This window comes from Coturnix japonica, chromosome 10 (genome assembly GCF_054131305.1).
Source record: "Coturnix japonica strain WE chromosome 10, WE-NBRP24, whole genome shotgun sequence".
NCBI classification, from domain to species: Eukaryota; Metazoa; Chordata; class Aves; order Galliformes; family Phasianidae; genus Coturnix; species Coturnix japonica.
In genome coordinates, this window is record NC_140672.1 from 10325873 (window position 1) to 10348809 (window position 22937).

The window sequence follows — 22937 nt, forward strand, 5'->3', positions numbered from 1 at the left end:
AATCAGAAAAAGCCAGAAGTACGACTTGCAGCAGGAGGGAACTGGGGCCATTCTGATCATCCATGACTCTACTGCCAAGGACAGTGGGGAGTACCCCTGTGAGACAGAGGACTCCATAACAAAAGCCAAGGTCACTGTGCAAGGTGAGTTGAAAAGCACATGGGGATGGCATGTAGAGAAGTCGAGGTAAATATCTGCAGCCTGTGGGTGATGTTTTTCTCTTCTGTTTCCTTGAGCAGGATCAATTCTTAGTTTTCAGAAAATATGATGGATTAAAATCTTTTCCTTAAAATAATCTGGAAACTGAATGATTCTCCAGTGTGATGTGGATCTGGGCAGCCTGGTCTGGTGGTTGGTGACCCCTTGGAGGGGGTTTGAAACTAGATGATCTTTGAGGTCCTTTTCTACTCAGGCCACTCTATGATTCTGTGATCATTCTATGATTCTATGACCTTGGGTGTTAGTGAGCCAAGAAAAGATGGCAATCTGAATTAGTCTATATTGAATATGTGTAATCAAAACTATATGCAGTTTATCAGATGAGATCCTAACAGCGCATGTATAATGGTATTGAACTTTCCAGATATCTACTGGAATTATCAAACCTATGTAAATGGGTGGACTCTGTGGTCTTCTTAGACTCTTTGCATCTCTATGTGATATTCTGAAATGAGGGCAAAGGAGATTCAGGACACCTCTGTATGCTTGGGACTTGTTGGGGTAACAAATCCCTTTGTCCTACACCCTCATCCTTTTTTTTTTCCTTCCAGAAAAACCTAATTACTTTATCAAGGAACTTTCAGATGTGAAAACTGAAGAAAGTGGAAGTGCACTTTTTACATGTCAGAGCGAGAAAGCTGCATCCTTCGTCATATGGAGGAAAGGCATTGCTGAGCTCAGGCCTGGCAGGAAATACAGGAGGGCACAGAAAGGACGAGACCTGCAGCTGAGCATAAAAAATCTGGAGAAAAGTGACAGTGACGTGTACACCTGTGACATTGGTGATGCCCAGTCCAGAGCCAAGCTGGTTGTACAAGGTATGTGTGAGAGCCATATGACTGCGCATCCTGTTTCTCCACTACCAAGACATTATCCTGGTAGAATTTGTACATTTATGGCAGGTCTTTGGGGCTGCAGCTGTCTGGCCTGAATAGCGGTTCACAAGCCATGCACAGAGCAAGCTGCACGGAAAGGCAGCTACCGACCAGAGCAGTGCCATTGAGAACTTTATGTATCATTTAAAAACCAAAAATGCTGATGTACGGTGAGGCTGGTGACCCAGAAATCAGTGTGAACTTTCTATCTCTGACCTTTCTGAGTTACAAATAGTCCTCCAGAGTTCTAGGCAAAAATTCCCTTATGCTGCATTCTGGGTAGTTGTCACGGTTTAAACAAAAATCTACCTGTGTCCGTGACAGGGGGGCCACAGACAAGCGAGGTGTTAGAAGGAGCTGAACCTCTGTCCCAACTACTTCAGAAGCAGCCCAAACCCCCTCGTACATGGCTAAGATCTCCTTCTCAGTTGGAGTGTAGCACTCCTCAGACCCTTTATATGCTCGACTCCAAAGTCCCGGGGGTTGGCCTTGGGTTTCTCCTAAAGCTCTTTGCCACAAACTCCAAGTGGGACCTTTCTCTCCAGCAGCAGTGTAGAGGATGTTCTTTACATCCTGTCCCGTCCGTACTGGCCCCAAGGCCACGGCACGGGCTATCTCTTGTTTTCTTTGCTCAAAAGCCTGCTGCTGCTCAGGACCCCATGAGAAATTATTCTTCTTCCGTGTTACCTGATAGAGGGGGCTCACTATGTGGCTGTAGTTTGGGACATGCATTCTCCAGAAGCCCACTACTCCCAGAAAAGATTGGGTCTCTGTTTTATTTGTGGGCGGAGACATAGCAGTGATTTTTTCAATCACATCTGCTGGGATGTGTCAATGCCCATCTTGCCATTTTACACCTAAGAACTGGATTTCCTGGGCAGACCCCTTCACCTTGCTGCGCTTAATGGCAAAACCAGCTTGCAAAAGAATTAGGATTATCTGTTTTCTTTTCTTGAAAATCTCTGCTGCTGTATGGCCCCACACGACAATATCATCAATATACTGCAAGTGTTCGGGAGCAGTAAAATTATTCATGCTTTATATGATGTTATGATGTGGAATACTGATAGCAAAATTACAAAATTATTAAACCATGACACCCTGGTATTTTTCTTTTTTTTTTTCTTAAATATTTTCCTTTTTACTATTTAAATGTTATGGGCACATCTTATAGAAACACAAGGCTGTTTACAAAGAAGTGCATGCTGTGTTGCTGTATGATGAGCAAGATACATCTATTCTTCATCTAGCTAGAATAGTTGCTGAGCCTTAAGAACAGTTTCAGAAAGCTTTGGGAATTTGGGCGTTTTCCTTGTTTCTGCAACACAAAATGAAAATTTACGCTGTATACAAAGAAAAGGGGAGTCCGAACTTGTACGTTAAATTTGAAGGAGATCAATCTGGGGTAATATTTAAAAAAAAAAAAAAAAAAAAAAAAAAGGGGGAGTGTGGTCATCAAATACTATAAAATATATTAGCTGTTACTAGAATGCCACTTATCTTCCCCCCATACGAATCACTGTCATGTTGTATGTAAATTTGTGAGGTGGGTTTTGAAGCTGAAATTAAAAACTTCTTGTATGGCTGTCTTCATAGTGGCTATCCAGACTATCTGTAGAAATAACAGCTATTATGTAGTCAGCTATTCACCAGTTTTAACTGATTATAAATTACGTTTCAGGGTGGAGAACATAGCATAGTGCCTGACACCTGTGTTGATCCTGAGGGCATTCTTGATTCTGTGCATTATGATGTCATGGATATTAAAGAGCAAGCTGAGGCAGCACATAGTTCCATTGTATCCCTGGGGGACCCGAAGGAAGATACTGGCTGGTTTGAAAAGCAGCTGGAGAAAACTAACTTTGAACTGATGGAGACCAAAGAAGAGCTAACAGAGAGAAACACCAAACTACTTAAAACTGAAGAAGAGCTAATGCAGAAGAACAAAGGTGAGTTATGCAATGTGAAAGGTAGAAGACAGAAATAGTTCATTAATCTAAAAGAGAAATAACCAGTTTGAGTAGGAATTAGAGGAGATGTTCTACCTTTGGAACCATAGCCTGTAGATAAGTGATAGTTTGTTCCTTGTGTATATTCAGGTTCAGCAATTCCACGGTTTTTGGTTATTTCTTTTCTTTTTTCCTCCCTCTCCTTTAAACTGCAACTAGCAGCTTTACGCTTTCGTAAGTATGGGGTTAAATGTCTATATCTTGATTTTTACTTTTATATTGTAATCTCTACTCTTCTTTATGTCTTGTTGATGCAATGTTTTCGTTCCAAGAAATATAGAAAACTTTTGAATCACTCCCAATAAGTGAAGACCACATGCAAATTAATTAATCTGTTCAAAAGCTACCTAAACATTAGAATATCTGGAAAAAATGATTACTTAATAAACTATCTATTGGCTACTTATGTAATACAACCTTTTCTGTGTGTTACAGACTTTGAAATGCAGGTGATTAAATTGGATGAGTCTGTTGAGCAACTTAAAGAAGCAACTGAGGTAACTTTATCAAGAAGATGTTGTGTAAAATTGTTTTAATACCAACTTGTGGTAGCTTAAAATGCTATTCCAGTAGGCTCCATTAATAGATTTCTTACCGAGCTTAGATTAACTGAATTTGCCTTTAATGCATTGTGTAATTCAGCTACTTAACACTACATTAGAAACTGATGACTGAATTTTTTTTATTTTTTTTTCTAAGAAAATGAATGCACAAAATGAAAGGATTCGAGAGCTAATGGACATCGTGGTGCAGAAAGATGACATTATTACAGAGCTACAAGACTTAAAATCTCATTTAGAAGAAAAAGTAAAAGATTATGTGAGTTTTACACATCTCCGTATCCTTATACAAAAAAAGGAAAACACTAATTCTATGCTTGTAATCAACACATTTTTGGAAAAGTGATTTTCTGTATGTAGCTGGTACTCGCTTGAAATTGTAAACAATTCAAATTTATCTGAAGGTAGTTGTTGTTAACACAAACAACAAAAATATCAGTGTGTTCCACTAACTCCTGCCTCACACTCCTACATCAGAGGAAGAGCAACAGTAAAAGTATGTTGAGTAGAGTTGGAAGTACGAGTAGGAATGGTCAGGATATCTCCACGTTCTATGCAGTCCATAAAACTTTATCCTGACTAATGTACTGCGAGCTACTGAATATGTGAAGACTAGCTTGATTAAGTATGTGTGCATACCACTTCTGGTGGTTTTTGTTCATTTTTTGATGTTTGGTAGCCTGAAGTAGCTCTGAAAACATTTATAGTTAATTCTGTCACTCAGATCTCTAACCTTGTAAGCTTAGCCACTTGACCCTTCTTAGTCTTTGACTGTCTGCATCACTGCAACTTAGTATTTCCATGGTATTAAAGCTGACTGTGATGAGTAGTCATGTCCTCACCTATTACTTCTTCCAAGAACAAGGCTCCAACTCTATCTGTGAGATTGTGTGGCCTGAACACTTCTGAGGCTTTTCTTTTCATAAGTTACTAAAGATGAATAATCAGTCCTTGGCAGTGCCAGCATGGCTTAACAATCGTCATCTTGTAAGTAAGGAAGCTTCACTTGTGGTCAAGGACACAATCTAAAATATGCGTGACAGAGCTGACTAAGCTTTAAGGTTGGATTATATCTGTCACGATGAAAGTGATTTTAGCAGCTTAGCAGAAGTGTGATGTGATGAACTTGTATGAGAGCTGACCATTTGCTCTTTGACCATGTTTGTAATTTTGTTGACTTCTTGGAAACAGGAAATTCTTTGATAAACTGCTAAACTCTTGATTGTGTGCAAGTCTTTTACTTTGTAACCTGCTAGGCTCTTGCTTTCCCTTGTATACTCTACCGAGTATTGCACTTGTCATTATCTGAAGGTGTACTTGTTCTGTCTTCTATTGAGATTTGTAACTGATGTCTATAGAGTCACCGGGTAAATATTTTAGCTGTATGGTTTTGTGTAAATATTTGCCTACAGAAGATTACTGAGACTTAAGTGCTCCTTTTGTTAAGCTTCAATGTAACTGATCTTATATCAATACAGGAAAAGACTACCTACCATTTAACTACCATTAAAGCAGAACCGGCAGAAGAGAACACTAATAAAGGAACTGAAAGCAGCCAATTTTCAGAGCTTTCAGTTAAAGCACTGAAACAAGAGAAAACTGAGTTGGAAGTGGGAAGAAAGCGCAGTACTGATGAGGATAAGCCTACTGTGGAAGAGCCACCTCCAAAGAAAGGTACAGTTTCTTCCATCGTTGAACAGGGTGTCTTCCAAAACAATAAATTGCTTCCTATTCCGGATAGGAAGCAAAAGGCTGTGAAGCACGTTACCTTATGGTATAAGGAGAAAAGCCACTGTGTTAAACTGTAAATAGAAGTAACTGTTATGTAAATATCCCTTTTTCAGAAGGTCCTATGCTGTTCATTTTTGAATGCTTAAGAATAAAAGTTTTTTGCACTATTTTTTTCCTTTTTGCTGCTTTTTCCTCATCTGTTGATGCACTTGCAGATTTGGTAATAGTTTTAAAGCAGTTTCTTTAGGATTGTTTCAACTGCTGTTGCTGATCTTCTGAGTAGCATCAGCTGCTCAAGTGCTTTTTTTTGTTTGTTTGTTTTGTTTTTCCTGAAGCAACTATCAAAATTGTTGACGACCTGCTAATTGCTCGCTCATGGGCAATATTTGAGCAAAATGGTTTGGATAAGCTCTGATGCATTTAACTTCACTTCTGGGCACAGCTGAGCATCAGTGTTCCTAGAATTACGGAAGGCATATACAATGTAGAAGGGAAAATCTAAAACTTAGCTGTATTCCCTTCCTTTCTTGTATTCCTCTTGCAAAATATGTGCAAGGGAGAAAGTCAAGGCCTTCTTTGGATGAGATGCTGTTCTTGGATGATTTGTCCCTGCTGCCTTTATTTGGCATAAATATTGAATCCTAATGTGACCACTGAATGGCATCACATATAAGCATCTTACCAGAGACTGAGGGAGGGATGTGGACTCCTCCATACTCCAAATAGTAGTGGGTTTGTTCTAATCATATGACCAAAGCTCTCATTTAAAAACTAATGACAGCAATGCTCCACATAGGAATTAAAATGGGTAGCTGATAGTCACAATGTCAGCATGAAGTTTTCTGTTAAGAAGTACTGAGTATTCAATCATGTTAAAATTTTCTTCTATTTGTGAGTATTAATAGCGTCCAATTTCAAAAACCGCTTAATATATATTCTTTAGCTATGTTAAATATACACAGTAGAACAATGAGCACAGGTATGTTGTGCTGGTTCTTTTGTAGAATTAGTTATATAAGTAGCACGAGCAAAAGTGTTTTAGGCGATGCTAGGTTATCTCAGCTTCAAGTTCAGGGTATTTACACCATTCTCTGAGCTTTTAGGTCTTGTTTCCTATGCTCTGTAATAATGCTTTTTCCCTACTTCCTGTGTAAGGAGCTTCTAGACTGAACATTACACATCTTCTCCCTAGTCTTATTTATCTTGCTTTAGTGCTTGCTTGTTGCAAGAAAAGAACCTACTGGTTCTTTTCACCCCATATCTTCTCTTTCCATACCCATCATGCCTGCCTCCATTCACCTACAGAGGCCACCATCCAGCTTCTGCTCTTCTTTCCTTGTATAGATTTCTATATTTTTCCACTGGTCTGCTAGAAAAGCGTTACCTTCAGATGGGAAAGGGTTACACTGTATTCTGTAATCAGTTTTATTTTTCTAAGCCACTCTCTGACATGACACCAATTTACTGCACTGCAGAAAACACAGCACTGAGAACTTACTATATGGAAAGAACTCAGCCAGATCAGAATGTTCCTATTCCAGTTCCTTTTAGATCCGCTACAGATTTGTGCTGTCCTTCAGAGTTTGTGCAGGAGAAAGCCTAGATAAGTCTCTCTGCCTCTGGAGTTTAGGGTATAACTGCTTCAAACTGCTATATTGCTGCCCCTGAAACACTGCTGGATATTCTCCATGGCAGGAGAGATGAGCTGCTCTCTGCAGAACAAAAGAAACAGGACCACACACTGACACTTGGCTTCCTGCAATGCTGCACCCTGCCAGCTCAGCAATTCCCAGCTCCCCCTGTTCCCAGCTGAGACATGGAGATGGCAACAAGACAGAAACGCACACATCAGCACAGCTGTTCATCCTACAAACATTCATACCTTTCAGGTAGGTGGGAGAGGTGAGTTGGACTGAACAAAGACCTAATCCACCCTGTTTCTCCTTCACCATGGGTGTGCCTAAGAGCTTGTACAGAGACATCTGACAGCAGAGGCACACAGCCCAGCAGAAGTCTCAAACATGGATGTTCTGCAGTTACAGAGCCCATTTTCCTTCAGCATCCTCCCTTCCTTCTAACACAATGTTACGTTACCAACAGCTTTGAACAAAACTCCCGTTCCCCCCAGCAGCCCTGTGTGCACACCAGTAAGGCACCAGTACAGAACCAGAGGCTGACCCCCAAACCTTCCCCTCACAGCACGATGCTCGGGCAGGAGGCCAAGCACTGGCTGGGGAAGGAACATCACGTCTGCAAGGAATCGGGGAGCAGTTTGTGTCTCTCTTGCTCTCTCCTCTGCTGTTTTACAATACACAACCAAAACCTTGATGATCTGAATTCCTTCCCAGGCACTCCAACCCAGCAAAAGGAAGCCACAGCTTCCAGAGAGCTTATATTGTTTATTTCAAGACCTGACACTTCCTTCCACTTTCTTTATCCCAAACCTAATGGACACACTAGTATTTAAATGTTACGGATCTAAACAGAAGGTACTAAAATAACCTTACGTTTAGAAAATAGGAAGAATATTTCTTCTTTTCTTCATTTGAAATTATCTTTTTATATGCGGTTTTAATATAGTGGTTTTATATACTGCACTTCATTTCCTGCTACTGCCATTCCTTTAAACAGAGGCTGGCTCTGATCACTTTGGTGCTATGAAAACAGAGGGGAAAAAAACAAAGCACTTTCATGGGCATAACTAGATCTATTGAGTGACTGACTCAGATAAATCTTCCCTTAAGAAACTGGGGAAGAAGTTACATAAAGGCTAATGCGTTTAACTACTCCAGTTTCGCTGGCTATCACACATGCACTCAGACACACACAAATGAACACTCTCTTCCATCCCCATCCATTTTATGGATCAGTCTTTTACATGATACCTGAGAACGTAAACGTTGCTTTCCAGAAGACATCCATCTGCAGCAGCACAATGAAGTCTAAGCTTTGTAACAGAACACAAAAACTCTTCTCTGTCAAACCTTAGAGAACTTATCCACAACTCACCCTCAACCCATTACAAAAAGCTTCAGGTACAATCCATGCCCACAGGGAAAGATCCTTTGGTTTCTTTCTCTTGCAAATATGCACTCAATTGATAAGTTCCTGGATGGCAAACATTATATGGAGAGGTTATGGCCCTACCTTCTCCCAGGTACACTGCCCTCAGTTTGATTATTTCCCACAACCTGCTGCATCTTGGATCGTTCGATGTGTTCCACATAGGTCTGGATCATCTGAGAAGAGGAAAAAATACGTGAGGCAAACAGAATAAAACAAAAGACTCCATTGGACTCCATGATCATTATGGGTCCCTTCCAACTTGGGATATTCTGTGATTTCTGTTTTTTGAATATTGTTTTCCAGCATTTACTTCCAATTCCTTAAAATTTCTTTTAAAAAGTGCTCTCTGATTTTCAGACAGAACCTCCCGTGTTCCGGTTTGCACCCTCTGATTCTTGTTCTGGCACTGGGCACCACTGAAAAGAGCATGGCTTCATCCTCCTTGCACCCTCCCTTCAGATAATGTTGATGCTCTCAAGTTTCTGAAGCTCTAGTCACTGTCAGGATGAAAAACCCAATTCTCTGATGTGGTTTTATGGGTAAGCTAAGAGTTTGTTTATTTGGAAGGAATCAGGCAACAGCTTACCTCTGTGTGACGCTGATGTAAAGCATTATACTCTTTCCTCATTTCTGATTCACGCTCCTCCAGTCATGAAACTGCCAAGAAAAGATTCCACCCATCAGCTAACATACAGATCTAGACATGCTCCATGCAAGAGAAGCAATGAAACCTGCACTACACTAGTGTGGATATGTCGCACCCTGTAGATTGCTCTGATTTTTATACCAAAGAAAGGGACAGCCACAGATTTCAGGCTTTCCACAAACTACATTAAAACAAACAAGAAAAAACAGCACATGAAGAATATCTGCAAGTATATGCTCATGGAAAGCAAACTACATAATCGTATCTGGTGCACAGCTTTGCTTACTCTGATCTGCATAGTTTTTGGTCTTCAGCTCCAACTGTCGAGTCTGAAATTCAAGGTGTTCCACTTGGATTTGTAGCTCTTTCTTCTCCTGTTCCAGTGCATCTTCAAACTCTATGAACTTCTGTACAGGGAAAAACCAGAGAAGGAAGCAAGGATGAGGAACAGACCTAAACGTATTTGACTTTTCCTCTTCTCTCCTCCTATACTATGTGTGCGTATATATACATATATATATGTACACACACAAAAAAAGCAAGAGATAAGAATTTCTATGTGCTTTAAGTTAAAACAGCATTTACTCAAGCTAGAAATACTTATCTTCTAAAATAAAGTAAAAGATGTACTTTGTGTATCATTAAGATATAATCTGCTGGCCAATGCAAGTTATGTAAACCAACACGGTTCCATCATCTTCAACAACACCTTTATCATGCTAGGCTGAATTTGGATTCCTGTTAGTTTTATGTCAGAAAAGCCAAATTCTGTGTCTACGGTCATGCATTTAGAAGTGCCTACGTCAGAAATCTCCTTCAGACATCAGAAAGTTCCCACTATTAATGATGTTGCATCTAAATTTTGCAGGAAACATACAAGCCTTGTGGAAAACCAACCCACAACCGTCACACCTCACAGTCTCCTTTGCAATCCACTTCCCAGATCTCAGACCAGAGGTTTTTTCAGGCACACATCAGAGAAGGGGTAGAGAGTTACACAGTAAAAACCAGAGCAACTTTGACAGGTGATTCTATAAGGATGGCACATTCAGCTCCAGAGCTGCTAAGAAAAACTTGAGTCTTACTTTTTCAGTTCTGTAAGTTGAGTTATGCCTCAATTGGTGCAGAATGGAAGCAGTGAGTGATGAGACCTCACAGCAAGAAAATCCCGGCCAGTCTTCTCTGGGCATCAGTAAAAAAGAAAAAGTTCTAACCAAGACAGCCACACTGAGCAACAGGCCTAAAGAAGCCATTTCACTTGGTTTGGACTGGTTGGAGCTATGCTAAGAAAAGCAGTATTTCCCTCTGCCCCCTCTCAGGGTTTGCTGGAAGCACTCCATGCTAATGCTCTGTTGACAAACTTCCAATTACAGCCCAGCGCTAAATCCCTCTCCCTTCTCACTTGCTTGGCTTTCACTCTTGTGCAGCTCTCCTGGCACAAGGTGCCCATCTCTTCCCAGCTCCCCACCCAGGCGTGTGCCACCCAGCCAGGCAGGAATTGTGCTTGGAGTAGCAATAAACTTTAACTGACTCTAAGGAAAACATTCACAGAACTCTCAACAGTAAAACAGGAAGCAAAAGAAAGCAGGAGACCAATTTTATTCCCACTATGTAGGTCAACTTTAATAGGATTCCTGGATTTGCTACCGTTGCTTTGGTTTAGTTTAGTGAAACCGATTGGAAGATTAAACATTCCACACTAAGGCTCTTCTTAGTCCTGTCTGTCTTGCAGCCTCAAAGTACTCAAACAAACTGCAAACTAGCAATGAGCCGACCACGTGGAGAAGAAACAGAGACAGCAGCATTAAAAATTAATGCCACTCTAAGTGTTCTCAGGGAAGAAGAGCATCTCAGGTGAGTGCACTGCAGCAATATCCTGCTCCATCTCCTACGGAGATCGAACACCAGCTCTGGGCACAGGGACCCAACGGCTCCTCACTCTGTCTGGCTCCAAAACGCTTCTTGGCTGTTCCTCCATCAGAATCTCCCAGCCAGTGTCTCCCCCTGCATCAGAAAGTCAAGACAAGCAAATAAAGTGGGTGCCGTGGGAGTGGCCACCCAGCAAGCATGGGGACATGGAGGCACTGTTCTCTAAGGAACTGAGAGAGACCTGAAATCCAGCTGCCCTGGTCCTTATGGGTGACTTCAACATTGCAGATGTTAACTGCCAGTAACACACAGCTATCTATTTTCCACACATATGTTTACAAACTGCACCAGAACAGAAGGAAGGGATGCCATGGAGCCTGGACAGGCTCAAGAAGTGAGGCCTCAGGAACAGGTAATTCAAATGATGTTGAAGGGAAAATCTTCCTTTCTTTTCTACCCCACTACAATGAAATCAATGGGTGAACTGGAAGAACAAAGAGCCCACTCCCACTTGTCCTGGGAGAGCAAAGCCGAGCACAGCATTACTATTTTTTCCAATCCCTTCATACTTGCTTTCAAAGGATAATTTTCCAGCAGTTATAGGAGCCAGATATATTTTAAACAGTTAGTAATGATGGAACATGACGCTGCTGTACACATACAAATTAGTCTTGCTGGAGCCTCTCCCTGGATTTCAAGCAGGATCGCTGGTCTCTAACATCTCAGGATAAGGTTACAACCAGCACCATGGTTCACACGCTCATCGTTAAATGGAAAACAACGAGCACAAAATCATCTTAAGTGAAAGAACGAGTATTCCTCTGCAAAGCAGCGGTACACTGGAGATGGCTGAGCTTCCTGCATTACTGGCTTTCAGAGGAAGAAAATGACTAAAAATAGTAGCATGCGGTCAGAAACCATCATATCATATTAACAATAAATCAGGCAGAGTGAGCTAGATGTGCATATATGCAGAAATCTTATTATAAGGTCTTAATCTGGGCTGGCTGGCAGCACGTATTACATGCTGACGGGAACAGCAGCAGCTCAGCCGTCACCTTACCCTGCGGCTGGGCAGAGAGTAGCGCTGGGATGCACTGCCCGGGAGAACAGGGAGGATGCACAGCTGGATGCACAGCTGGACACACAGCTGGACACACAGCTGGACGCACAGCTGGACGCACAGCTGGACGCACAGCTGCCTGTGAGGAGGGGGCTGTCTGCAGGGCAGGAAGGACTCACACCGCATTCCACTCCCCACCTGCAGGAAGGCTGTCAGCCAGGGAGCCAATGCAGGCTGTGCAGCCTCCAACTCACAATTTGGGGCAGTAATTAACTGGCAATTAGGGAAGTTACATTGACAGTATTCTGTCTTAGGAGGCCAAGACAAAGAAATAGGGCAGAACCCACTGGTGGCAGGACGCAGTACTGCCTGGTGGGCAGATGCTTTGAGCTACACCCCACGCTCAAATCTTTGCTATCCTCCCCAAAGAGAAACACTCCTCTGAAGGAACACCTCCACCTGCACAGGAGCACACAGCCTCAGTGAAATAACATCCCCTTGACAACTGCAGCCCTTAAGGGCTTTTGCTTCTCTTGCTAATTTCAAGGATTCACAAGCACATCTTTTATGTGTTAGCTACTTTATAGTTGTAGATTGGTCTTCAAATGCTTCTGTGAAATCAAATGCTGTTATTTTGGCATATATCAATAAAACCATCTCCTGGATTCCTATTCCAAGGGATCTGAGCCTTTTTTTGAAGAATGAGATGCTCTGCCCTTTAAATGCTCTCCATGAAGCAGGCCTGGTGCTATGGCAGAGCCAGGGCAGGCAGATGGGCTCTTCCCAGCCCTGACACAGCTCTGCCCCCGCACACGATGGATCACTGTAGAGGAGCACAAAGGGAGCACGGGCAGCTAACAGAGCTCTTCAAGGCAGCCTTGTGGTAAGTGGGGCTGACAGGGCGACAGGGCAGGAGGTGCTACTCAAGTGCAGCAGATGAGACCGGACTGGGAGATGCCACTCATGAAGAGAATCAAAACATCACACAGGAGGAACGAAGCGATGCTGATGGTCAGAGAGGAGCTGGGACTGGGCAAGGGCATGCAAACATCGTGACTGCAATGAGAAGACTTGAGAGAAGGGAGCTGAGCACACAGCAAAGATGAGCCCCAGGTCAGCTGCAACACAGTGTGAGGAGACAGACAGACGTGCTGCCATCTCCAGCCAACAGGATGTCACACAGGTGAACACGCAGGGTGATCACACCAGATAAATCCTACCATTGTCATTTTGAACAGTGCAACACTCCAATTCATGCTGAAGCCTTCCAGGAAAGCCACCTGCTATTGCAGCCCCACACGCCCAGGGATCAAACCAGGCACAGCCAAGTGTCACCCAAACCAGCTGCACACAGATCCCTCCATGGGGCACTCCAACCTGACCCTCCTCCAGCAGGCAGCGAGCAGAGCTCGGCTCGTGCCACCAACACAATGGAGACCAAAGGCAGGACTGGTTTCTATTAATACTTCAGAGGCACAGATATCTCATGGAGGCAGAAGTTACTTGGAGTAAAAGTCAATGCTGGCACAAGAACAAACCAGTAAAAACAGGCTGCAAGTTAAAAAAAAAAAGAAAGTGGAATTCAGGAGGAGGTCACTTTTAGAAGAGCAGACGCAAGAGGTTTAAGTAATGGCTTTAAGACAAAGCCTGATACATTTATGAAGCAGCTTCTGTAATGCAACTGCCTGCAGTGCTGAGGAATGGGCTGCTGAGTCAGCAGGTCCCTCCCAGTTCTGTGCTCCTACAAGTGGGTGCCATCCTAACACCCGCTACAGAGCAGGAAGAAAATTCCTATGCAAGGTCCTATGCATAAGCTGCAGATGTCACTAAATAGTGGGAGCTGCTGGCTCCCTGGAGTGTAGGGAGGCCTTGCAGTGAGAGCTTGACGAGTTAGTGGGATGTGCATTAGGCTCCACATGAGGATTAACAAGGGAAGTGCTGTACTCTGCACTGGGACAGGGCAGCCCCAGCTCTGTGCAATGACAGGAGCGGCACAACAGAGGTGCTATAAAGGAAGGGAAGAAGATCGCTCACCTGGAGCAGAAGATCTCGGATTCACATGGGAAAGCTGCACCAAGGGAGGATCTCCAGAAAGAGACCCTTGCCAGCAGCAGTCAGCCCCTAAATGGGCTCTAGGAGAGGTGCAGCCATTACCCTGCGCTCACACAATGCAAAGCAGGTGGAAGAACACGGCAATACTGAAAAGCTGACGCTGTTCCACAGCTTCAGTGTTTAGGAGGTCAAGGAAAAGAAATGTGACATTCTGAGCCCTGCAATCACAGACTGACTGCACTGCTTCATTTCAAGGGACTTCTGACTTCAGTGCTCTTGTCCGGGTGCTTCTGCTGCCCTATTTTAGAGCAAGTGGAAAATATTGAGTCACTCTGCAGTCAAAGTGTCCAGAAAAGCTTCGCTTTTGGCTGAGAGTATTTTGAAAGATACTGAATGCAACCATCCTGGGGAAATGAGTGGCAGAACATGGAGACAGAAACCTCTGCTTCAGAGGAAGGGAAATGAAGGCTGTGCAAGCTGCCCCAATGGAGCAGGACATGGCTGGGTGCACGCTTATGTAAAACAAGATCTGGTGGTTCTGCAGTAGCGGGAACAGGAGGATACGACACAACTTTTATGCCAGAGAACAACATCCACTGCTGGTTTCAGTTCACTTAACATCAATAAACTAACGATGTAATCAGACGCCCATGACATGATATTGCAATACAGGAACAAATTACTTTGTGATCACCGACTCCCAGCTCCCCAGCATTGCTGCAGCTGTTGAAATGATCATTGATACACGCAAAGAACTCAACAGCAAGGGATTGAACATCGCTCCTGGAGGTGGAACCCCCACTGAAGGTGGGGCTGGAAGCTGCAGACTCAGGACAGGCAAAGCACACAGCGCCGAGTGCTGCTCAGGGACAGAGATGGGCTTCCCCTGCTACAGAAGTGCAAGGCGTGCTCTGGTGGGGGGTGCATTTCTCTGCTTACAATGAGCTGATGAACAGCAGAATTCTCTGTAGCATAAGAGATTTTCACTTCCATAACACGTAATCCACTGCACAGGAAGAGGCACACAGGAAACTGCTGCAGGTAATGGTGTGCTTTGGTCACACACAAAGGGAATGACAGCTGTATCTCACACACGTGAGCTGATAGCAGAGGCTACACAGGGGGCAAAACCCATTTGTTCTCATAGAAGCACATTATCTATTCCTTTCTGCTAACAAGGCCCTATGCAGATACTTTTTTGCCCATTCAGCTCAGATGCGCCTGAGGATGACAGAGTGCTTTTACATCTGCCAACAGCACCGTGCTGTGGGTCCGAGCGTCCCTGCAGGACGTAAATGTTGTCACCACATCTGCTTCCAGGAGCAGGCACAGCAGGAAGCAGCACCCCCTGTACCTGGTAAACTGAGAGCAGAAAGATACGAGTCCAAAGATGCAGGATCCATCCATGGGGCTGTTCCACTCCACGCCCCGAGCCCCACTCCTCCCCAGCAGCAGCACATTTCCAAGTATTTAATTCTCAGAAGCTACAAAATACCGGCTTGTGGAATGAAGTCCCACACTTGGAATTGCTTTTCAATCCCTCCCTGCCTTCATATGAATTTGAAAAGATCAGCTGTAAGTTTTATTAACACATACTTAAAACTTAAGGCTACAACCCAAATTGACCAGCATTAGTACAGGGCGATAAATGTCCTGGGCTCACGACCTCACCATCCAGCACCCAGAGCACCTCCATTGAAATACTGCACGGCGCTTTACTCTGGAGTCATGAAGGGATTTCATTTACCACATCTAAGCAAATCAAAACCCGACTCTGAGCAAGACTCCTGGGACGGAAAAAACCCTCTACTCTCCCAGTGTTAAAACACAGCCAATACAGACGCATACATTCCTTTCCCAGCAGCTTTGCAAAGACATGCTGATGACACGGCAGCATTAAACTTCTAGCGGTACCAATGTGTCCGGCACGTCGCAGACCGGCCCTGCTGGAGGCCGGAGCCGCCCGGCTGCACCTATGGCCAGAAAGATGCCGGTGGTGTCGGCGGACTCGAGCGCTCAGTGCGGAGCAGCGTGCTCAGCTCGGCTCCTTTGTCCCCGCCTGAGGCGCTGTGCCCCGATGCCGCCCGCTCCCAGCACCTGCCGCAGCCCCGGGGATCCGGGACCCGCAGCGCCCGGGGAAAGGCCGCTGAGATCAGACAGGGAACCATCTCCAGGGCAGGGGAAGTACAGGGAAGACATCAACCATCTGAGGGCCGCGTTTAAACCCGAAACCGGCAGGAATCCTCCAGTCATCCCCGTGCAGCCAGTGTTCGAGCTCGGGGCAGCGCAGCAACGCGGAGCCATTCCCAGCTATTCCCAGCCATTCCCAGCTATTCCCAGCCATTCCCAGCCATTCCCCTTCCCCTCCGCACGGGCTGCGCGGAGCGGATGGAGCGGGGCCGGGAGCGCGGCCTGCGATGCGGGTACCGCCGCAGCACATCACATCACATCGTATCACATCATCACATCGCATCGCATCATATCATCGCATCACATTGCATCACATCCCCGGCCCTTGGCGCCACCCCGACACCGAGACGCGGCGCTGAGCGGACGGAGCTGCGGCCGGGCGGGGCGGGGCGGAGCTGCGGCATCCCCGTGTGCGCCACGCGGGCTGCGCTGCCGCCGTGTGCGTGTATGGAGCCGCCAAGGGGCGGGGGGGGGGGAGTCACAGAACGATGCGGGGCCGGAACGAGCCGAGCTGGAGAGCGGCAGGGGAACACCGGGAACACACAACATAACACAACACAACAACACAACACAACAGCACAACACAGCCCGACCCCCAGCCCCACACGCACCACCCGATCCCGGCGGCGGGGAGCCGAGTCCCGTGAGCTCCGGCAGCGCGGGCCGATATAGGAGCGATATTTCTGGATGGGAGGAGTCAGGAGCTATAAGCTCATTTTGCAGCTCAATTAGTGATGCCCCAAATGCCTCCAGACCAGAACGTCTCTGCCCAGAGCCTGTGAAAACCAGGGCACTCCTGTGCGCCTGCATGTAACAGTAGTTTCAATGTAGGTAATGATCCTTCAAGGTGAAGTGCCTGCGGGTTCTGCTGCAAAAGGGTTTGATGGCCCCATTGAGGCGGGGATGGATCCAGAGAGAAAAACAGGGAAAACTGGCTGCCTGCCGTCCCCTTGGTCACCCCCATAGGACCCCACTGAGCTCCAGGCCCTTCTCAGCTCCATTGCTCCTCTCTGGACACACTCCAGGGTCTCAGAGTCCCTAATGCTCCGAAAAAACAATAAAGGAAGTTGTCCAAGGAGAGGTGAAAAGAACCTCATCGCTTATTCACTGCAGGGAAACATCTTCAGTTTGGGGGGTAAATGGAAGAGAAACGGCTGCATAAAATGACAGCTTACAGACAGGAGGAGGCTGTCAGGTGTCACGGTGTTATTAAAGGCCACAAGAGCACGAAGGGAAGGAGTGCAAGAGTGGGATTAGGGCAGGGGAGCTCCTGAGGGCTGCCAGCAGATCTGCAGCCTGCGTTCGATCTGTGTGAAACCCACATGGCACAGTTTGACTTCAGCACATTGGCACATCCTGAGCACAATGGAGTTATTGGTGCGAGGGCAGTGCCTGGGGGATCCCAGCTATTCCGTGCTGTGTAACAGCAGCAGAAAACAGCTGCAGAGAAACCTCAGAGTGCTCTGTGAGATCTCAGCTGCAGCTTATCTTGGGCTGTGGAGTCTGAGCACAGGGACAGCAGAAATCCATCTCCTGTCCTGCACTGAGCTGGGCCCAGCAGGGCAGGCAAACCAGGGCCTGATCTTTGGGAAGGCTCCTGACGTGGATGTGAGTTAGAGCTCAAAGATGAGTGTGATTCCACAATCATTATTGTCATCCTACAGACTCCACGTTACACAAAGCGGAAGGCAATTAAACCTGCCCTAAAAGCATCATTGCAGTGGGAATATCACATCTCACCCGTGATTCACGGCCTTAAGCCCTGCAAACACTCCATTCTATGTGATGTCATTATACCTAGCTATATTGCTAGCATGCTGTAGATTCAGTGCACGACGACTTTAAAAAGACACATTTAAGGCTTGTCTCACAGAAAGGAAGAAGTGACCATGAAATATTATTATTTCATCTGAGATGTACTTAGTTATGGAATGGAGCACTGATGAATCACGAGGCAGCTCTGCTCCAAGCATCGTGCAGAGGAGCTCATGGGCTTCTCTGGGACTGCAAACCTCCCTCTGAGGAATCTTAACTGCAAGAAACCTGGCCTGAAGGTTTGGTCCCCATTCCCAGTGTTGTGACAAGAGTCACCTCAGTTCTCTGTTACTTTACTTCAGATAACCCCACTGGGTGACCCTTGTGTTGGTCTCTTACAATTGGATCTAGGAGGTGCTGGCTGCCTGTGTTTATGATGAAAGAGCAGCAGTGATGTGGGTCTGTGTGAGGTCACAGTCATTGCTGGGTTGGGAGGGTTTGGCCCCCAGCTGTCGAGCAGAGCTGGTGCTCTGGTGAGCGTGCTGCACACAGACACTGAGCTGTGAGCGTTCCTTGTTGGAGATCATCCTTTGGGAGCCCACTGCAGGCACCGCTGCGGCGTGTGTGTGAGCTGGGCACAGCCCGGACTGACCAGGCCAATAAGGTGAGCTGGGTTTGGTGCTGGGCGGCTGCTGGAAGGAGTCTGAGCAGAACAGCTGGGCTGGGGAGGAGCTCCCAGCTCAATGGAGGCCCTTCCGAGTGGCTGTTTGCAGGGGAAATTGATTCCTTGTGAGATTCTGTCACACGTTTTGGTGAGGATGATGAACTGCCATTACTGCCCTGTGTGATGCTGCAGTGCAATGGAAAGCACAGCAGTGATAATGGGGTATCAAAGTCCTGGGCTGCAGCAGGTGAGGATAAGCCCGAGTGCAGCAGCTGTGGGCACAGAAAGGAAGGAAAAAACTGCTGGCCATTGGAAGGGCTCAGGCAGGCAGTGATCTCCAGTCAGACACCCTCACCTGCACTGCCAACCCTTCAGTGATGTCTGGGAGGGGTTTGCATGTGCCTGAGCTGCCCTGGGTTGGCCCTGCCATCCCACCAGGTGCTCAATCTCTGCTTCAAGCCGTGACTGAGCATCGCTGCTACAGCCCTGCAGAACTGCTGCTGGTCCCCAGCCTTTGTTTTAGACATTAGAAGGGAAGGAGAGCACAGACTTCATGGAGTGCAACTTGTGCTTTATTGACCCCCGGATCCAGCACATTTTTAACAGAACCCCCTGAAGTCCTGGTGAGATCCAGGTGCTGAGCTGGGCCGTGGGCTGTGCAGTGACATCACAAGCACAGTGAGCTCACAAGCGCTGCCTGGGGCCGCGGCTGCCACCAGTGAGTGCCAGAGCCGTGAGTGCTGCACGGAGTGTGGACACGCTGTGTCAGCCCTCATCCCGGCTGGCAGTGACGGTGGTGGTGGCTGCTGGTGCTACCTGCTCTCACTGACGGTGTTGCCCAGCCATTGCACTGGTGTGTTAGCTGGAAGGGAGGAGAACTGCAGCTGTGCCCGGGTAAGCCAGAACTGGAGGTTTCTCAAACGTGTGAGTGGTAGCACTGCATCCACTGCAGCTGCAGCAAGGGTAGATGATGGAGTCCTTCTCATGGCAGGAACACAAAATGTATGCTGCAAGGTATATAACTGCTGGTGGGATGGAGAACAGCACTTGCTGGGGAAGTCATGGCACTTAGACACACATTGGTTCCAGAGCTGGCACAGTTCTTGCAACCAGCTGCTTCCAAGGCATTGCCCTCCTCGAGAGCCCAAACTGCATCAAAAGAAAGCTGGGAAAATGCTTATTCCTCATGATTCTTCCCTTGTAGGCACTTCCTGTAGGGTTCCGGTCCGAGAGGACTCTTTGGGGATCCAAGCAGTCCGAGCACAACCGTCTCTTTGCAAGAGCAGGGAATTCCTCTGGAGATAACCCAGACGGGCTCTAAGAATTTCACCATGTCTCAGCAAAGAGGCGACTGCTACTTCTACTTCTACTCCACCTGCACTAAGGTACGGTTGACTTTCTTCTGCCTGGGTTTTCTTCCATTTCCTTATGTTGAAGAGAAAGGGGTGGAGCAGGGGAGACCTGCTGGTGATGTTACCCTCATAGCGCTGCTAACAGCCTGGGCTAATGGCATGGACACGTTTCAGGCTGTGCTCTTATTTTCCTGTGGTTTCCTTGTGCTTGCAGGGAGACAGCTGCCCCTTCCGCCACTGTGAAGCGGCTCTGGGGAGCGAACGAGTCTGCAGACTGTGGATGGAGGGCGGCTGCTCGAGGAGTAACTGCAAGTTCCGTCACATGAGGATTGATGTGAGTGTTTGCCTAAAGATGTGCTTTCCAGCTTAGTCTACAACACCACTTTTCATGGCTGTGGTTGGGCTGAATGCACTTCTGCAGGCTGGATATGTTTGCTGTGAAAATCTTACTGGTTTCTGTTTCTAGAGGGGACTGGGAGGAGGTAAAGAAGGCAGAGAATTCAGTGCCTTAGGTATATCACAGCGGGAGATGTTTGCATTAGGAGCCAAAAGCATTTTCTCCCCAGATGCAAAAAGCTCGCATTGCTCAGCCTCCTAAAGCTGCTGGAGCTGGGTGGTAGGAGAGAGTGGCACTGCCCTCCTGCCAGCAGGGCTCGGTTGTGCCCTATCGGGCCTTCTCCATCCTGGATTTCTTCAGAGCAGTTCATTCTGGCTGCTTGGAGTAGTGAAAGGAGGGGCATGAAATGAGGGTACAGAGCTAAGGCTCCACACAATGGTTTCTGATGGCTGTTGGAGCGCGGCATCTCCCTGCAGACCTGATGTGCCTGTTTCCATGGCCCTTCCTTTCCTTCTCTCTGCAGAAGCAGCGCAGTTTGATTCCCTGCTTCTGGGAGAATCAGCCCGGAGGCTGCCAGAAACCACACTGCGCCTTTCGCCACCTGAAGGAACGCGGTGGGAACAGACCGACTGCGCTGCTGAGCCACAGTGAGTGTCCGATGGCGTGAAGCATGAAAGGCTCAATTCTGAATGTCAGTTCTGAGCAGGTGCAGGATGCATGTCACCATTCATTGGGGAGGCAGGGGAGAGTCGTGATAGTGAAATATCCGTCTGTGCTTTGGCTGTCAGAGCAGCGCTGGGCTTTTTCTGGAGTGAGGAAGATGCACTGCAGGTCTGTGCTGACTGCACAGCATTTGGGCAGCGGAAGGCAAATGTAACAAACAGTGCTTGAAAATGTGAAGCTTGTGGTTGACTGTGCTCAAACCTGCCCCCAAAGAGACGCTCATCAATCATTCCTTGTTTCTTTTCTGCCAGAAGTTGACACCAGTGGCCTTCCTCCAAAGAGCGGCCTTGCAAAAAGTCTGGGGAACCAGACAGAGGTTGAGAAGGCACCAGAGAGAGGTACAGATACTCAACAGGCTCCTGGGTTTGATGCACTGTTTTTCTACTGAGATCTGACTGTTCTTTCCCGGGACTCTTTGCAGTTGACATCCCAGTTTCCTCCCATGGCCCAGCTGGACTAAAACGCAAACGGTCGGAGGAGGAGAAGGGAAAAGCGGGGGAATCGCCCTGCAAGAAAAGAGTTAAAGGTGAGCACGAGGAGCTCGTTACGGTGCCTCAGAAAAGCAGTGCTGTCATTTTGCATTGCTCTCTGTCAGACTTTTCCTTGCCCTGGATTATTACTGAGTGCAGCTATTGGGTTTCTTTGTTCCTTTGTATGCGTTGTTGGTACACAGAGATGACCGTGTACAAAACATGGCTGAGAATCCCGGACAGGGCAATGCAATTCCACTGGCCAAATGTATTTAACTTTGTGGAAGGGTGGTGGGACTGATAAGAGAACTTGATCTCTCTTGAGGCGCAGCAAGACAGTACCAGCTCTCTCTTCCTTTTACTTTAGGTGGGCGCAGGGTCTCTGTGAGGCCCATTGATTGGAAAAACACCTTCCCCCCAACGCGGAGACAGAAACGAAAAGCAGCAGAAATTCATCCATCTGCTGCTGAGGACGCAGATGAGCCCCCAGCTAAAAAACTACCAATGGTAAGAGCAGTGGCAAAAGCAGTAGTGGATATGAAAGGTTTACATTGCCCTTGAAGAAAAGGAAGAAATTCCAAGTGTTCTACAGCTCTTCTGTTTCCCTTGAAGGCAGCAGATGTCTCACAAGGTACTTGTGGAAACTCTGACCCGTGCTTCATACTCTGTCTTGTTTCTTCCTAGGAGACTCTTGCTTCAGTCCCGCCCGAATACACCGTGCTCAGCACCGAAGTCATAAAGCTTCCAAGCAGGTGATGACCACAACTTGTTCTTCCTTAATGCCCTTTTCCCATCAGACAGAAGTTCTTTCACACTGGGGGAAAATGGGGTGTTTGAGATGTGTCATGGCATAATGCAACAAAGGGGTTAATGCAGCAAAGAGGTCATCTGAGATCATTGAAACTGCTTTGTCAAAACCTCTGCTGAGTTCATGGGGAAAAGTACCTCAGCCAGCAAGCAGGATTTTGCAGAGGAAGATTTCTTGACATGTTTACAGACAAAGCATTGAGGGTGGCAATGTGTTTCTGCTACAAAGCCCAGCCCCTGATTGCCAGACTCAAACTGCTCTACTTGAACAGATGAAAAAGGCACCTGCTGGTTTCCTTAACTCCAAAGGCAGCCGCAGGTTAATCGAATCACCATCCCTATGTGGGTGTGAGGGGCGGGAGGGTCAACTACAGACCTCAGAGCTGAAAGCACATCTCAGAAATGTCACGTAGATTGTTCTTTTCCTTCCCACAAGTCTGGAGCTGCTCCCAGGAAGCCACGCAGACCCCATGGCACAGCCAGAGGAATCCAACACTACATCATGTTCCTCACAAGGGGCAGAAAATTAGCAGCTGAGCTGCACAGGGG

General features: G+C 46.6%; 2 protein-coding genes across 2 annotated transcripts; both read left to right on the forward strand.

Moving 5' to 3' along the window:
* Window positions 1–19799: 19799 nt before the first annotated feature.
* LOC146759294 (zinc finger CCCH domain-containing protein 11A-like) lies at window positions 19800–21546 on the forward strand. The gene is made up of 4 exons (XM_085510201.1): window positions 19800–20084; window positions 20266–20385; window positions 20912–21035; window positions 21363–21546. The coding sequence occupies exons 1-4, from the start codon at window positions 20031–20033 to the stop codon at window positions 21497–21499; spliced, it is 435 nt and encodes a 144-aa protein (XP_085366327.1). The 5' UTR covers window positions 19800–20030; the 3' UTR covers window positions 21500–21546.
* Window positions 21517–22918, forward strand: LOC146759295 (zinc finger CCCH domain-containing protein 11A-like; the record flags this gene model as incomplete). Its single annotated transcript, XM_085510343.1, has 4 exons — window positions 21517–21637; window positions 21949–22088; window positions 22266–22333; window positions 22825–22918. Coding segments are annotated over 4 exons (423 nt in total), but the record flags the coding sequence as incomplete, so codon positions are not given.
* Window positions 22919–22937: the final 19 nt, after the last annotated feature.